Source organism: Oncorhynchus nerka, linkage group LG11 (assembly GCF_034236695.1).
Source record: "Oncorhynchus nerka isolate Pitt River linkage group LG11, Oner_Uvic_2.0, whole genome shotgun sequence".
NCBI lineage: Eukaryota > Metazoa > Chordata > Actinopteri > Salmoniformes > Salmonidae > Oncorhynchus > Oncorhynchus nerka.
In genome coordinates this window covers 31,235,629-31,254,159 of record NC_088406.1, presented here as the reverse complement: position 1 = coordinate 31,254,159, position 18,531 = coordinate 31,235,629, and the positions used below count along the sequence as shown (strand labels likewise).

At 43.0% G+C, this 18,531-nt stretch overlaps 1 protein-coding gene across 1 annotated transcript; it reads right to left on the bottom strand.

The window, feature by feature from the left end:
- Positions 1 to 1,206: 1,206 nt before the first annotated feature.
- LOC115137596 (dapper 1-A-like) lies at positions 1,207 to 16,885 on the bottom strand. The gene is made up of 4 exons (XM_029673915.2): positions 16,462 to 16,885; positions 12,086 to 12,218; positions 3,329 to 3,442; positions 1,207 to 3,150 (listed from the first exon to the last, which is right to left on the bottom strand). The coding sequence occupies exons 1-4, from the start codon at positions 16,690 to 16,692 to the stop codon at positions 1,670 to 1,672; spliced, it is 1,959 nt and encodes a 652-aa protein (XP_029529775.1). The 5' UTR covers positions 16,693 to 16,885; the 3' UTR covers positions 1,207 to 1,669.
- Positions 16,886 to 18,531: the final 1,646 nt, after the last annotated feature.

Genomic DNA, 18,531 nt, shown 5'->3' with positions numbered 1-18,531 from the left:
GCTCTGTGCCCTGTGCTCTGTGCCCTGTGCTCTGCGCTCTGTGCTCTGTGCCCTGTGCCCTGTGCTCTGTGCCCTGTGCCCTGTGCTCTGCGCTCTGTGCTCTGTGCCCTGTGCTCTGTGCTTGCCTAAAGATGAGGGGGTTCAGAAACTCTAATACAGGAACTATAATACAGTGTTGTGCAACAGAACAGGAAGCCCTGTCCTCTCTGCAATATGTCTCTGCCAGCAATCACACTTGTGCAATTACAGGCTTTATTCAATCAGATCCGATTTAGCTGACATCCCCATAGCGGTTGTTTTGGAGTGTCGGAGGTGGAACTGTGTCAGAGCGGTTAAATCGACAAGCGACTCCTGGTATTATACCTAAATTGGACATTTACCATATGTGGTAATCAACTAGAAATACAGTTCACTGGTGCCATTTTGAAATTGTTGTTAACACTTTATTTGGATAGTCCATATGTAGATGCTCTATAGACTATCAGTAACATTTCAACTAACTACTAACCCTAACCTTTGTAACATAACCCTTACCCTAGCCCTAACCTTATCCTAACCCTTATTCTAAACCTAATTCTAACCGTAAGCTTAGCAGGCAGTTTGTTGACAGTATGACCATCTGTAGAGCATCTACAGATGGAAAATCCGGACTATCCAAATAAAGTGTGACCAAATGATTTATCATTCACAAGCTCTGTGCTCTGTGCCCTGTGCTTGCCTAAAGATGAGGGGGTTCTCATTTGGGATATAAAAAACTAATAGAAATAAAAAGCTTAAGGCCTGGGTTAGGGTTAATATACTATGCTCTCAATCATGTACAACATCTTAGAATGAACATATTTTCATATCTTGGTACATGAAAATATGCAGCAGATGTTCTGAGCAAAGTTTAAAGCAGTTTTACTGATACACCACAGGGGGGGGTGATGTACACTTTCTGTTATACAATTAGCACACTGAAAGCAGTTTAGGCTGCCAGAGAGAGGCTATGTCTAACAGGCAGCTCAATCCTGATATTTTTTGTCACTAATTGGTCTTTGATCAATCAGATCAGCTCTGAATAAGATCTAATGTGAAAATAACTATTTATGTGTGAGAAATATCCAGCAGGCATTCTGGAGTCCACTATTCTAGGTTGAATACTAGAAAGTGTCAAATTAATCACATGGCCTAAAAGACCACAACATCTTTATTTACAAACTACATTCATACAAACAAGGCCACAGGTAGGTATTTACAGAAATGAGTCTGTTGACCCCTCACTATAGTCAGCAACAGGGCCAGTGCTACAGACAATGGGCTTCAGGTCCAGGTGGTGGTGGTGCAGCTGAGAGAGGAGAGGTAGCGGTTCACTTTCAGTTGTCCATATGTGACATGGCAGTGTTACCATCAGTGGATGACTTTCATAAACAAATGAATGGTTAATGCAGAGTTTTAATGCACAGTCTGGTGGTGAAATGTGGTTTAGCTAGATGACATCATGATACTGATCTTAGGCCAGTTACAGACATCTGAGTTTTTCCTGACGGTAAAATAGCTTTTGATTTTATGACAATGCTGCACGGACCAGCAGAGGTAGACGTTAGGGTGTGAACTGTAGGTGATGTAGGTTGACCCATCAGACTGTGCAGGATATGGGCAGTAGAAACAATCAGTGACTGACATATTTTCAGACTGTTGTCATGACTTTGAGAGAGCCGGCGCGGAATCGCAGAATCTTCTTCTTCAGGGCATGAGAGGCTTTGATTTTAACAAAGGCCTTGGGCTGCGTGGAGTCCTTTGAGGAGGCCTGAGGTGAGGAGGAAGAGGAGGAAGAGGAGGGGGCCAGACAAGGGGGCAGCTGCTGGGGCCACACCAGCCCCCCCTCATCGGAGTCACTAGAGAGGGAGCTGGAAGCAGGGGAGTACACCTCACTCATGCTGAACTCTGACTCCCCAGGGGCAGCCTGCACACGGCCCTCCTCTCCCCGACACAGAGGTGCTCTCTCCGGGTACTCTGAGAGGCGAGGCTGGGCATGGACCTGAGAGTGGTGGTTGGGGTTTACATGAGAGCAGGCCTGGGTGTAGCGGACCCTACGAGGTGGGCATCTGTGGGCCTGCTCACCCTGGGTCTCCCCTTCCTCCTGGCTGAGCTCCAAGGTGGAGCACCAGCGTTGCCCCCCAGCGGTGTTGTTGTGCTGGGGGCCTGTGTGTGGACCCTGGCACATCTGGTGCTGGGGGCGCTCGGCTGTGCTGTACCTGTGCTTAGGGAAAGCCCTCTGCCCCATCAAACTGTTCTCAGACTGGGAGCGGCAGGTCCTGTCGTCATGCTTCTTGGAGCTCTGTCCCTCCTCATGACTCTTCTTCCCCGTGGCCCTGGCCTTTGAGTTGCTTTGGTCTGGGGACACAAAGGTTTGGCTGGGCTTGGAAGGCTCTGGAGGATAATGTGAGGGGGAGTATTCTGGAGGATAGTGTGAGAATAGTACAGGGGCGTGGCATGCCTGCCCAGGAATGTACTGCGCTCTGACAAGGTGTTTATGTGAAGCTGGGGAGTGGGACAGTGGGTAGTGCTGGGGGGAATCAGACTCACTACTTAAACAAGGGTCCATTGCTCCACAAGGGGGGTCCAGGGAGGGTGGATGCCCCCCGGCCAGGGAGTGAGGTCTGGAGTGAGGGTAGGGTAAAGACAGATAACAGTCCACCTCCATGGATGGGGCCTCTCCCCCCCACGCCTCCCTGTCTAGAGGGTCACACCCCCAGGCCTGGCACTCACGGTCAGGGTAGAGGTCCTGTGGGTCAGGGATGCAGTGCTCAGGGGTGTGAAGAGGGGGTTTCCTTTGCAGGCTGCTCTGCCTGTTAATGCTGGATGAGGAGGAGATGGAGGGGTCAGGCCCCAGGCTGGTACGAGGCATGCAGGGCCGGGGTGAGAACGCGTAGCGATGGATGAGACCCAGGATGTAGCCTTCTATCCTCAGAGCCTGCTGGAAGTCCTCCTCAGTGGCCTGGTCCTCCCAACCCTGGGCAGAGTGTGGGTCCCACTGCCAGGGCTCCTCAGCCGTCACCTCCTCAGCGATGCCCTCCAGGGGTGGATAGGGGGCAGAGATGGAGTGGGGCACAGTGGCACGAGGGGCTGGCTCCATCAGACTCTCACTTGTCAGTTGGAGGGCATCTTCTGTAGATGGAGAGCACAGAGAGAAGTTGTGTTTGTTTTACTACTGATACCAGTACCTAATGCAACTATAATAACAATGTAATAAAGTAAAGACAGCCCATGGTATTGTTGCTATGATACCATGAACCCTATTGGGGTTGAAAGAGAGCTGTTGATAGTGAGAGTGAGCTGAACTCACTCAGAGACTGGTGCCTCTCTGTGCTGCTGTAGCCCCAGCCAGAGGGGGGCTCTGGGAACTCAGAGGGACAGGAATGCCCCTTTGGAGACTGGCCTTCACTCGACTCATAGAACCCTGGGAAACACAGATGACGTCACTCATTAGACCTCGGCTCTTTCAGGCTTTCTCAAAACATATGTTGACAAACTAATTTCTTACGTCTCGGTTCTTTCACAAATCACAGAACCAATAACAGCAGAAAGTAGGGCATACAAACAACATTTGTTAAAACTAATGACATGTTAAAGTCATTATACATGTACTTCAAAGAAATATAGGGCCACAATTAATGTAAAAAGAGTATTACAGAAAATATACAGAACATGAGTCAAACAAAAAAAAATTGTGTTACTACATTAAGAAAAATAGAAGTACCCCATGCCCCTCTGATGTGGTTCAGGGGTTAAAGTTCTGAGGTCAGACATTGACAGGTGGTAGCATAAGAAGTTGAAAAATAAAAGGAGAGCTTCACACTCTAGGAGCTCGGATGTAATAATTTAATAACCTAATAACCAACGTTTCGACAGACAAGCTGTCTTCATCAGGGTATTATCATGACACAAGGCAAGACCCAGATGCAGACACAGGAGGCAGATGGTTGGAGTCTTACAATATTTGTTAATCCAATAGGGCAAGGCAAGAGAATGGTTGTGGACAGGAAAAAGGGTCAAAACCAGTTCAGAGTCCAAAAGGACAGGCAGAATCAAGGTCAGGGCACGCAGGATGATCAGGCAGGCAGGAAAGTAGTCCAGAGTCAGGCACGGGCCATACCGGGAAGAGTATCAAAAAGAGAATAGCAAAAGGAGTACGGGAAAACACGCTGGTTGACTTGATTAACATACAAGACGAACTGGCACAGAGAGACAGGAAACACAGGGATAAATACACTGGGAAAAATAAGTGACACCTGGAGGGGGTGGAGACAATCACAGGAACAGGTGAAACAGATCAGGGCGTGACAGGTATAATGACAAACACTGCGGGTCACCAAATTATTTTTCAATCTTCAACATAGAAATGCTACCAACATTTTTCTATTGATACATGTTAAAAATGATGGAGTCACGCATGGTTCACTGAATTATATTTTGAAAGAGGGAGTAAAGTACTTTAAGAATATGTTTTCGTTCCAGTCTCCTCCATCTCCACGAACCGAAGCTAATTGTATGGATTTTTTTTCTATTAATAATGTAAAATTAACATCTGTACAGGAAGACTCATGTGAAGGCCAAATTACAGAGGAGGAACTTCTTGATTCAATTAAAGCCTTTAAGGCTGTGAAAACTCCAGGGTTGGATGGCATACCAGTGGAAGTATATCAAACTTTTTTTTATATACTCAGAGGACCATTATTAGCATTTTTAACCACTCCTATATAAACAGTAGATTATCGGACGCACAACAAGAAGGTCTGATTTTATTATTACTGAAACAGGATCCAAGTGGTATACAGTGGGATTTTTTAAAATTTAGTCAGCCACCAATTGTGCAAGTTCTCCCACTTAAAAAGATGAGAGGCCTGTAATTTTCATCATAGGTACACTTCTATGACAGACAAAATGAGAAGAAAAAAAATCCAGAAAATCACATTGTAGGATTTTTTATGAATTTATTTGCAAATGATGATGGAAAATAAGTATTTGGTCACCTACAAACAAGCAAGATTTCTGGCTCTCACAGACCTGTAACTTCTTCTTTAAGAGGCTCCTCTGTCCTCCACTCGTTACCTGTATTAATGGCACCCGTTTGAACTTGTTATCAGTATAAAAGACACCTGTCCAGAACCTCAAACAGTCACACTCCAAACTCCACTATGGCCAAGACCAAAGGACACCCGGAACAAAATTGTAGACCTGCACCAGGCTGGGAAGACTGAATCTGCAATAGGTAAGCAGGTTGGTTTGAAAAAATCAACTGTGGGAGCAATTATTAGGAAATGGAAGACATACAAGACCACTGATAATCTCCCTCGATCTGGGGCTCCATGCAAGATCTCACCCCGTGGGGTCAAAATGATCACAAGAACGGTGAGCAAAAATCCCAGAACCATAAGGGGGGACCTAGTGAATGACCTGCAGAGAGCTGGGACCAAAGTAACAAAGCCTACCATCAGTAACACACTACGCCGCCAGGGACTCAAATCCTGCAGTGCCAGACGTGTCCCCCTGCTTAAGCCAGTACATGTCCAGGCCCGTCTGAAGAAGAAGATTGGAGAATGTCATATGGTCAGATGAAACCAAAATATAACTTTTTGGTAAAAATCAACTCGTCGTGTTTGGAGGACAAAGAATGCTGAGTTGCATCCAAAGAACACCATACCTACTGTGAAGCATGGGGGTGGAAACATCATGCTTTGGGGCTGTTTTTCTGCAAAGGGACCAGGACGACTGATCCGTGTAAAGGAAAGAATGAATGGGGCCATGTATCGTGAGATTTTGAGTGAAAACCTCCTTCCATCAGCAAGGCCATTGAAGATGAAACGTGGCTGGGTCTTTCAGCATGACAATGATCCCAAACACACCGCCCGGGCAACGAAGAAGTGGCTTCATAAGAAGCATTTCAAGGTCCTGGAGTGGTCTAGCCAGTCTCCAGATCTCAACCCCATAGAAAATCTTTGGAGGGAGTTGAAAGTCCGTGTTGCCCAGCAACAGTCCCAAAACATCACTGCTCTAGAAGAGATCTGCATGGAGGAATGGGCCAAAATACCAGAAACAGTGTGTGATAACCTTGTGATGAACATTTGACCTCTGCCATTGCCAACAAAGGGTATATAACAAAGTATTGAGATAAACTTTTGTTATTGACTCTTTTAAGTATGACGATTGGGTACTTTCTCTACCACTGGTAGTGTACAATGTACTGCTGAAATACCTGAGAGTTACATGCAGTATAACAATATATTCCACGTATTATCTACATCTCAATGATACACACTATAAGCTGATGAATGAAGCAGAGTAACAGGTGATACTATATCAGTTGGATAAAGGGGATCGTGAACAGGGGATTTTTTCCCTCATTTTGTCTGTCATAGTTGAAGTGTACCTATGATGAAAATTCAATTCTCTCATCTTTTTAAGTGGGAGAACTTGCACAATTGGTGGCTGACTAAATACTTTTTTGCCCCACTGTATATAAAGATCCAGTCCATTAAAAAAATTGGAGAACTCTTACACTTCAGTGTTTTCATAGCTGATTTTGAAAAAGCTTCTGATAAAGCATGACTGGAGTTTATATATAAATGCCTAGAATATTAAAATGTTGGAGAATCTCTTATAAAATGGGTTAAAGTTATGTATAGTAACCCTAGGTGTAAAATAGTAAATAATGGCTACATCTTAGAAAGTTGTAAACTGTCAAGAGGAGTAAAATAAGGTTGTCCACTATCGGCACATCTATTTATTATTGCCATTGAAATGTTAGCTGTTAAAATTAGATCCAACAATAATATTAAGGAATTAGAAATCCATGGCTTAAAAACAAAGGTGTCATTGTACGCTGATGATTCATGTTTTCTTTTAAAACCACAATTAGAATCCCTCCACAGCCTCATAGAGCATTTAGATACTTTTGCTAACCTCTCTGGTTTTAAACAAATTTTTACATTACCGTGTAGTTTCCCAATAGAAAGGTCTGACGGAGATGTGGACGTACTCGCTATACAAATCCTGAAAGAAAGAAATGATCTCACTCCAATACATTTTTATAGAAAGTTAGCAAAAATAGATTATATATTGCTACCATGGAAAGGAAAATACCTGTCTATTTGTGGAAAAAGAACCCTGATTAACTCTTTAGTCATATCACATATTTGCTTATGGTTTAGCCTACACCTAGTGACCTGCTTAAATTATATGAACAAAAGATATTCCATTTTATCTGGAACGGCAAACCAGACAAAAATTAAAAGGGCCTATTTATATAACGAATATGAATTCGGAGGGCAGACATGATTAAATATTAAAGCATTAGACCTCTCACTAAAGGCATCAGTCATCCTAAAATTATACTTAAATCTGAAATGGTTCTCTAGTAAATAATTAAGAATGTCTCACCCCATGTTCAATAATGATCTTTTTCCCTTTATTCAGATTACAACTGCTCACTTTCGGGTTATTTGAAAACCAAATAATCTCCAAAATATAGTAAAAAAAAAAAACAAGCCTTAGAAAGTTGGTTGCAATTTAATTTTAATCCTCCTGAAAAGACAGAACAAATAATACAACGAATATTGTGGTTAAAACCTCTCTAGGGTATGTGGGACGTTAGCGTCCCACCTGGCCAACATCCGGTGAAATTGCAGAGCGCCAAATTCAAAATACAGAAATACACATAATAAACATTCATAAAATATACAAGTATTATACATCGGCTTAAATATTAACTTCTTGTTAATCCAGCCGCTGTGTCAGATTTCAAAAAGGCTTTACGGTGAAAGCATACCATGCAATTATCTGAGGACAGCGCCCCGTGTAAAAAAGCATACAAACATTTAACAGCCAAGTAGAGGAGTCACTAAAGTCAGAAATAGCAATAAAATGTATCGCTTACTTTTCATGATCTTCATATGGTCTCAATCACAAGACTCATAGTTACACAGTAAATGTTTGATTTGTTCGATAAAGTCCGTCTTTATGTCCCAAAAACTCAGTTGTGTTGGCGTGTTTTGTTCAGTAATCCAATGGCTCCAAGGCGGTCACAACAGGCAGACGAATACATACTAAAAGTACCAGTAAAGTTTGTTGAAACATGTCAAACGATGTTTATAATTAATCCTCAGGTTGTTTATTGTCTTTACAATCAATAATATTTCAAACGAACAATCCCGTTTTCAATAGAAAGGAAAAATAACAAACGGCGCACAAATCAGGTCTGCATACTTCCTCTGTCCTCTGACCAAATTGGCTTTTTACTCGTCGTTTTTTAAATTAAAAGCCTGAAACCATGTCTAAAGACTGTTGACATCTAGTGGAAGCCATAGGAATGCAATCTGATTCCTAACCCATTGGATTCACTTTAGGCATTGAGTTGAAAAACAGCCACATGAAAATATGTTTTCTCAGGTCTTCTGCCATATCAGTTCTGTTATACTCACATTATTTTAACAGCTTTGGAAACGTTGGAGTGTTTTCTATCCAAATCTACCAATTATATGCATATCCTAGCTTCTGGGCCTGAGTAACAGGCAGTTTACTTTGGTCACGCTTTTCATCCGGAGGTGAAAATACTGCCCCCTACCAAAGAGACGTTAAACTCAAATATACTAAAGGTATAATTTTTGTAAATTATATCATAAATAGGACTGGTGGAGTTGTCACACATGCAGTTAACACAGACATATGGAAACGCTCTACCCAAAATTACAACCAACTAATTGCAGCATTAACATAAAAATGGAAGAGGCAAGTAGAAGGGGAATAAGTAAGGAACTTGTCTGTCAGCCCTGAATTAAAGACCATAAATGGTTAAAGAAAATTGTTATAAATACAAACATATACCAATTTCATTTACGGACCAAAAATTTGATAGCTGTGCCATATAAATTGCTAAATAGTTTTCGATGTGCTGATTCCATGGCACATGGTTTATGAATTGACACGTAAAACAACGAACAAAATCACAATAATCACAAAAATGGCTTCAGATCAAAGTCAACTTTGAGACCGAAGGGAGCAAAGGTCTTAAAAATCCAGACAGCCTCTCTTTTTAACAATACATTGTCAAGGTCACCCCCTCACCTAGGGAGGATGCCGAGTTCCATGCGGATTTAACGCAGTTATGAAATAGAGTGGTTTGCTTCCAAAAGGTGGGCTGCTACTGGGTACAGTACGTTGAGTTCTTGCACCTACTGGTGCTACTATGCGCTTTGTTTTACCCACATAATTTTTACCACAAGGACAAGTTAGAAGATAAATAACTGCCTCAGTGGAGCATGTGATAACACCTTTGATTGGGATCTGTTTTCCTGTTTGGGGGTGTTTGAAGGATCTACATTTGTAAGTGCCATTACATTGAGCACAGCCATTACAGTTGTAGTTTGCATCCGGTAGAGGTGTAAATAGATGTTGTGGAAGGGTATTTTGGGGTGGTAAATCAGAGTTTACCAACTGATCTCTGAGATTTCTGCCCCGCAAGAATACTATCAAGGGAGGGTCCAAAGACACAATACCGATACTGACAACGGATCTTAGAATGTGTCAATGTTTGTGAACGATTCTCTTAATTTGTTCAGAGCACTTTGAATAGTAGTAAGAACGGAAGAATGCTTCTTTTGTGAGACTGTCCTTGAAAGAGATCATATCTCGATTTGTTTTGGATTTTCTCAATGACAGTATTAATCTGACCCTTTTTGTACACCCTTTCATTTAATTTTCTTTGCATCTCAGCCATATTTGATTCGACAAAATTGGCTAAAGGGGAAAACTGTTTTCAAGGGAAACTGGGGACAGCTAAATGCCCTCAACAAACTGTATCTATGATTGTTTGCTATCCATTCGTGTTTTTATATGTTCTATTTATATATGTAAATTAACCAATGATATCAAGCCACACCTGGCCATAATTACACACACCTGTGTGTATCCTTTGAAACTATATAAACTAGTGACCCACTGTGTTTGTCATTATAAACTGGGTGGTTTGAGCAGTGAATGTTGATTGGCTGACAGCCGTGGTATATCAGACCATATACCACAGGTATGACAAATAATTTATTTTTACTGCTCTAATTACGTTGGTTACCAGTGTATAATAGCAATAAGGCACCTCAGGAGTTTGTGAAAAAGTATATGGCCAATATACCAAATCAATCAATATACCAACCATATCAAATCAAATTGTATTGGTCACATGCACATGGTTAGCAGATGTTAATGCGAATGTAGCGAAAAGCTAGTGCTTCTAATTCCGACAGTGCAGTAATATCTAACAAGTAATCTAACAATTCCCCAACAACCACCTAATACACACAAACCTAAAGGGGTGAATGAGAATATGTACATATAAATACAGTGGGGAGAACAAATATTTGATACACTGCCAATTTTGCAGGTTTTCCTACTTACAAAGCATGTAGAGGTCTGTAATTTTTTATCATAGGTACACTTCATCTGTGAGAGACGGAATCTAAAACAAAAATCCAGAAAATCACATTGTATGATTTTAAAGTAATTAATTTGCTTTTATTGCATGACATGAGTGTTTGATCACCTACCAACCAGTAAGAATTCCGGCTCTCACAGTCCTGTTAGTTTTTCTTTAAGAAGCCCTCCTGTTCTCCACTCATTACCTGTATTAACTGCACCTGTTTGAACTCGTCACCTGTATAAAAGACACCTGTCCACACACTCAGCCAAACAGACTCCAACCTCTCCACAATGGCCAAGACCAGAGAGCTGTGTAAGGACATCAGGGATAAAATTGTAGACCTGCACAAGGCTGGGATGGGCTACAGGACAATAGGCAAGCAGCTTGGTGAGAAGGCAACAACTGTTGGCGCAATTATTAGAAAATGTAAGAAGTTCAAGATGACGGTCAATCACCCTCGGTCTGGGGCTCCATGCAAGATCTCACCTCGTGGGGCATCAATGATCATGAGGAAGGTGAGGGATCAGCTCAGAACTACACGGCAGGACTTGGTCAATGACCTCAAGAGAGCTGGGACCACAGTCTCAAAGAAAACCATTAGTAACACACTACGCTGTCATGGATTAAAATCCTGCAGTGCACGCAAGGTCCCCCTGCTCAAGCCAGCGCATGTCCAGGCCCGTCTAAAGTTTGCCAATGACCATCTGGATGATCCAGAGGAGGAATGGAAGAAGATCATGTGGTCGGATGAGACAAAAATAGAGCTTTTTGGTCTAAACTCCACTCGCCATGTTTGGAGGAAGAAGAAGGATGAGTACAACCCCAAGAACACCATCCCAACTGTGAAGCATGGAGGTGGAAACATAATTATTTGAGGATGCTTTTCTGCAAAGGGGACAGGACGATTGCACTGTATTGAGGGGAGGATGGATGGGGCCATGTATCACGAGATCTTGGCCAACAACCTCCTTCCCTTAGTAAGACCATTGAAGATGGATTGCGGCTGGGTCTTCCAGCATGACAACGACCCGAAACACACAGCCAGGGCAACTAAGGAGTGGCTCCGTAAGAAGCATCTCAAGGTCCTGGAGTGGCCTAGCCAGTCTCCAGACCTGAATCCAATAGAAAATCTTTGGAGGGAGCTGAAAGTCTGTATTGCCCAGCGACAGCCCCGAAACCTGAAGGATCTGGAGAAGGTCTGTATGGAGGAGTGGGCCAAAATCCCTGCTGCAGTGTGTGCAAACCTGGTCAAGAACTACAGGAAACGTATGATCTCTGTAATTGCAAACAAAGGTTTCTGTACCAAATATTAAGTTCTGCTTTTCGTCAGTGTATCAAATACTTGTTCTCCCCACTGTATATGGATGAGCGGCTAAGAACTGTGCCTAAGAACAGCCCTTAGCTGTGGTATATTGGCCATATACCACACCTCGTCGGGCCTTATTGCTTCATTGTACCCTGATGAAGACAGCTTGTCTGTCGAAACATTAGTTATTAGGTTATGAAATTATTGCATCTGAGCTCCTAGAGTGTGCGGCTCTCCTGTCCTTTTTCAAATATTCTACTCTGCTAGCCAGCACCTTGCCTAAACAGGTGTGCATTTATTTTGCCTCCAGGCTGCATGAGGAGTACCTGAGCTGGGCCGACTGTCCATCGTGTCACCTTGGGTCCCCTCATTGGTGACATCATCTGTGTCCACTCTCAGCTCACAAACCTGCTGTTCCAGTGCCAGCATTAGCCCCCAGGGGGAGCTCTGGAGCGCCCTCTGAAACAGACCAACACGCTGGCATGATAACACACACTAGACATACATATTTATAAGTCAATGTGAATTATGACCAAGTGTAGTCATTTTTCATACATTTACCTGGATGACCAAAACACACCATTAACCTTAAACAAATAACCTTATACAGAATGTTTTATTCACACCTTTGGATAGTGGTCGTAGTATAGGCCTATACACATCAGTGTGCATAGCTGCATGCATGCTACTATAGCCCAATCCCAGTTATGTAAGATACCTGAGGATGCAGCCAGCTGGAACATGAATAATTCACTGTAGTGGGAACTGTGTCGAGATGTTATTTTTGTGGATGCACATGCAGCAGGACACACACATCTCATACACCAGGGGGTTGTTTAATCAGCCAGGCAATTTCAGGTCATCTGAGTACTCACAGTCAACACACACTATGCATGGCCTCCCCAGCACGCACACACACTTCCTTTTGCCTGTTCTGACTTTTGCTACATTAAATTATGTAATTAACAGATGTAAGCAAAATGATGTGACACTCTACATTACAGAGTCTTGGGGATGGAGAGGCTGTTAGACAACTGACAGGAGACGCTTCACTGTAGAGAGAGTGTGTGTGTGTGTGTGTGTGTGTGTGTGTCTGAGTGCGTGTGTCTGAGTGTGTAGTGTGTCTGATTGTGTGTGTGTGTAGTGTGTCTGAGTGTTTCTGAGTGTGTGTGTGTGTGTGTTTGTGTGGCGGGGGGGGGGGGGGGGCTTACTTAAAAAAGGATGTAGCTGTACACTGCTGGGATGCAAATTATTCATTGAAAGTTACCAAGGTTCCAGCAGTGTGGCGGGGAGTGGAAATTCTTCCTTGAATTAAATGAGCATACAGTATGTGGAGCGTGCAGTGACAGATGAATGAAAAATACAGCCTGTCATTTTGGCATTACAAGGAGCCAACCTTCACATGAGCCAAACCAGCATCATACCAATGAAAGCTAACATAATGAGCTAGAGAGTAGAAAAACACTCCACATACTGTAGATCTCAACTTTCCTATTCATATCGACACTGAGTAAAAAAACAACAAGCAGCACCATATCTGGTCATCAGGATGGCTGTTCTTTTGGTCACTCAGCAGCGCTGGAATAATTGCTGGGATTCTGGGTGCTTTGTCTCAGACAGATTAGAATAGATCAGTTTGATAGCGGCGCTGTGTTTATGAACAGGCAAAAGACCCAAGCCAGGCTGTCCGCCTAAGCATTCATTATGCAATAAAACCTATTGGAGAGATGTTTTCTGCCACTAACCTAATATCAAATACAAAACCATTGTATTATGGTGGTTCCTAATAGGAGAGTGGAAGAGATCTCTAGGTTTTTATATCTACCTGAGTCCGAACAAAATAAATAATACGAGGAAGGAAGGAAAGAGAGAGAGGAAAAGAGAGAGGAAAACAGTGTATTGGAAATCAATTTATCCGTGACACACTTTCACAAAATGGATCATTAGGCCTAGGTCCTCTGCCAAGCTATCCTCACACGGATAGAACTAGCAGACACTGTGAAAGGCTGGCTTATTAAAACGTAATGACACAGAACACAAACAAAGATTTGAGGACACACAAACAAACATACAGTCAACATACTGCTGACTTCCAGAGTGTGTAGCTCTGGAGGGATCTCAAGCGGGCTCCCTTTCATGCAATAACTTTGATTCTGCTGCATTATTAATTGACGCCTCCTGGCTCCCAGATCTCATACCGCACACTGCCTGTCATCATTACTATTTGACTGCCTCCTGTGCTCTCTCCGTTAGAGAGGGGGATGGGAAGGGGAGCAGCCAGGCAGCTTTGTGGCAGAGAGCCGGGGAGCCATGGAATCAGGAACACAGCCCCACTATAATTAAAGCAATGTTGTGACTGGCACCAAAGGGAGAGGACCGTGGGAGGCCGGAAACTACTGCTATACAATACCACCCTGGCCCCCACTACTCCACCGCTTGACTAAGCCACCGTTCACACACAGACACACATACACGCATGCACACACACCATGTTTACATAACAGGCATGAATGGGGCATGCAGGCTGCACACTCTGGCGTCAGTGGCCTGCCTCCTCAGCAGGGACAACTGGCTCTGAATGGACTCTATCCAGCTTGACTTCCCAATCAGTCAGTCAGTGCTCAGGTGACACATCTGCTAAGAGCCTCCAGCTCAGGGGGAAGCTAGGCTAATGAAGAAGGGGGATGTTACGGGAACAAAGCCCCAGGCCCAGGCAGCTCTCACCCACCCAGACATCAGTCACTCACCGCTGAGAGGGGTAGTCTCACGAATGATGTTGCCCTCTATGGAAGACACATGGGCACAGGACGTCGTAGACATGCCAAAATCACCACACACACACACATATGCACATGCCCATTCAGTGAATATGAACACACACAAAGGCTAGCTAATGATTGAGATCTTCAAACACACACAGCAGGGTGTCTCAGAGTGGGGTCAATGTCTTGTGCTTTACCAGCTGCTGTCTGGCATGGCATGGCCGTCAGCAACTTCACACTGGGTCATTATAAACAGGGAACTGTCAGTTGCTTCTGTGTGAACCTGTCTTAAAGCCTCCACACAACATTGACTCTCTACATGCAATATGAGATTGGGTCCAGTGGTGAACATGGAGAAGTGATGTTTGGGTTGGGTAGATGAGCTGAATAGAGGAGGTTCAATCAGACCTTGATGTCAGATTATTCTCCAACCAATACTCCCCAAGGAATTTTCTGTGTAATTACTTGCATGCTTGGATAGACAATGTAGTTAATATCCATCGATCCAAATGACAGATCTCTCTAATGGACCGACCAGAATGACTTGATGAAATGCGCACTGCACATTGTGAGAAAATATGCAGCATTTAGGGGTACTCAGTCACTCCACGCACAGTCTAAGAAATAGTCTTTACCATCCCATTCGAAGCAGAGACAGTTTGCTCTACGTTGACAACTCATTGGTGATCTGTTTCAGTTGTGTTTTTAAAGTTGCGGCATGATTCCCCTGTCTGCGCACCGAGGCCCTTGGGTTCATTAGTATTCTGCTCCATATGCGCCCATTGTTTGGGCCGCGGCCGAGGAGAGGAACGCGGGGGAGACTGGAGGAGAGGAAGGTGGCTGATTTAATTGCTTTCACCCTCTTTTATATGAGCTTTCTATTGAAGACAGTGGGACGTGTGCGAGTCGATGGTGTAGTGTAGTCTGAAGGCTACTAAACCTGCGTGTATTTTAGAGGATAGAGGGAGAAAGTTGGGCAAAAGGAGAAAATTGTGACATCCCATTCATTCAAAAGAAAATATGTATTATTTGAAGAGGTTTGAGTTTTTACAGAAGCCCATTAGCTCTATAATAGGCTAATGCTATGCGTGTGTAATAGTTGCCGTCATTGATAGCTAGAGATATTTTTATTATTATTTGGGATGACATCGGTTGGATGGCCGGATTCTCTATACGCGTGGTGATAGCCTACTCATTTGAGTGGTGGGACACGGATAACGCCCATTTCTGGCAGCATAATCATAGGCTAGTTCCCATAAGGACGTCGAAAATCTCCACATGCGAAAGAAACGTGCCTCATAACTCATATGTACATTATATATGATGCTATGCTATTAATATCACATAAAGACATAGGCCTGTCAACATTGATTTAATAGAAATGTAACTGTTTATATAGTCCATCATCTCCCGTTATAGACGAATTTTAAAAAGAAAAGTCAACGAATTAATTGGTATAAACACTTGCTAAGTAAAATACCACATACATGTAGGGCCATGCAGGGAACAATGGGTAATTAAACGGTGGACCGCTCCACCCCCCAATTTCGTTGCTCCAAGGTATAAATCTGCGCCCGAAGGATGGGAACGATTAGATCCTTTCAGATGGGGATACCATTAATCAAGTTAAGTAACTTGCAGATAAGTGTCGTCGCTGAACAATAGGCGCACACCACCAATGCATTGTCCACTAACGGCAAAAAGTCGTATTTTATATAGGCTATGTAATACGCTACATAACCTATATAAAATACTACTTTTTTAACCGGTAGTCGACAAAGCATTGGTGGTGGGGGTTAATCGCGGTGGCGACCGACCACCCTGGGCAAATAACCATTCTGCGCACTACAACGATGTTTCCACGAAGTATATTTGCGTACCTATTTGCCACAAAAAAAAGCAACAATGTTCAAACTACCTCCATCTCTCTAACTTCTTACCAGCTGACGTCTCAATGTCAAGTTTTCTTGCCCCCAGCTGCTGAAACCCGATAGCTCGTTCCTTATGGAATTTTCGAGCATGGGCTCCCCCAGAGCCAGAGCACCGAGGACCAGGCACTCCTGCCTCTGCTTGCTGAGCTCCAGCTCACCGAGTCCGGCCAGACTGGCCTCCAGGCGCTCCTTATTCCGACTGCGCTCCGCAGTCATTGGGAAATTAAAGGCATGATACATGGTTCCAAAACCTCTTCCAATGATTTGATAGAAAAACCTGAATTACTTTCAATATTTATTTCACAAAAAGGTTTTTACTCCACTCCGTATCTTACATGTTTTTTAACCCCGGTGTTGCATCCAATTTTGTTCTTCATCGCACATGTAGATATCCATTCTGCTTTCTTTGCATTCGGCTATAGTGATGGTTGTCTATTTGCAGCAAGGTGACTGTGACTGTGGGCTAAACCTTTTCTATTTTGCAGCTGCCAGACGTAGAATGGTGTGCTCCGCCCTTCTTCACACCCTATTGGCTCTTATATAACAGTGATGATTAAAACCGGGACGGCATCCACCTCTTGCAATCATGCCTCAACTGTCATGGGATGAAAAAATGCCGTGTGTCTTGATGGGTTGGCTATAGCCCATTCCCTATGTATGTACTCACTACTTTTAAGCACTACACATCTACCCCAGCCATGCACACTCGAATATTGTGGGTTGAGGCTGGCTGGATATCTGGTTATCCTGTCGATGGCATGCTTTACTGGGACATATTGAATTAAATATGACGATAAATAACAAGGTCAAGAGATATGGAGAGGCCATTAACCCTTATTATCAACGGTTTCTTTGGGCTTATCCCAGAAAGCAAAATGAAGTAAAACATATATTTCTGAATTATTGTCTAGACGTTGACATCAACGGTGCATTTTAGGTGCTGAATGAAAGATGAAAAGACATCGAAAATACATATTTTCCAGATGTTGAAAATACAAAATGACTTTGCCAATACGTTTTTTTTGTCATTTATTCTATGGCGAAATTTAAATTACACATACATTCTCAATAAAGTAAGCGTTATATCACAATATATTTTTTCAAGCCATTTAATATTGGAAAGAGGAGCCAACTGAAAATTGTAACAGAGTATTTATTTTTGCTTCCACCTGTCAGATCCAATTACAAATCTGAACCCATTATAAACATCTATGCTTTGGCTAAATATAGCCCAGTCGGGGATTTTTCAAAAGGTTTAAATCTGGCAGTAATGACGTCCCAATTTAAAGAATAAACCAACAGACCACTTCAACTGGAATAACATTCTCAATAATGGTTACCAAATACTTATTTTATTGCTATGACTGTCAGCCAATATGTTGTTGTTTATCTACCTTAGTTGAATGCACTGACTGTAAGTCACTCTGGATAAGAGCATCTACTGATTGACCAAAATGCAAATGTATAACCAAGCAATTGCAAAGCATGCTGAATATCATTCTAAGGAGCTCAGCCCCCAAACAAGTACCAATTTAGGTCGTTGCAGACCACATCCAAAACTGAAGGAATCATAGACTTCTAGGCTATGTTTCACAAGTTTTAACATCACAGTACGGTACGGTACAGGACAGTAGCGTTTTATTCAGTAGAGTACAGTACAGTATAGTTTACTCTACTTTTACTGCCCTGTGTACTGTACTGTAATGCAGGGGTTCCCAAACTTTTTCACTCAGGCCCTCCTTCCAGCATTGGGGAACATCCCATGCACCCCTGTGCACCAGATGTATTTCTATGGGCACAAGCACTGTTCATGACACAAACGGTTCCCACCCCTCTTGTTGGCTGAGAGAACATTTTGCAGGCTGAAAGCTTATTTCCTGTAATTGTACGCATTTTGTCATGGGGTGCAGAGAACATTTTGATGTTTTAAAGCTCATTTTCTTGCAATTCTATACATGTGATAGTTGAGTGACTCAAACACTACAACCAATTCTATGGGATGAAAAGCCTAGCTAAAAAACGTTTCTGACAAGTTATAGATAACTTTCTAAGGTATTCAATGACTAACATGACAAGAGA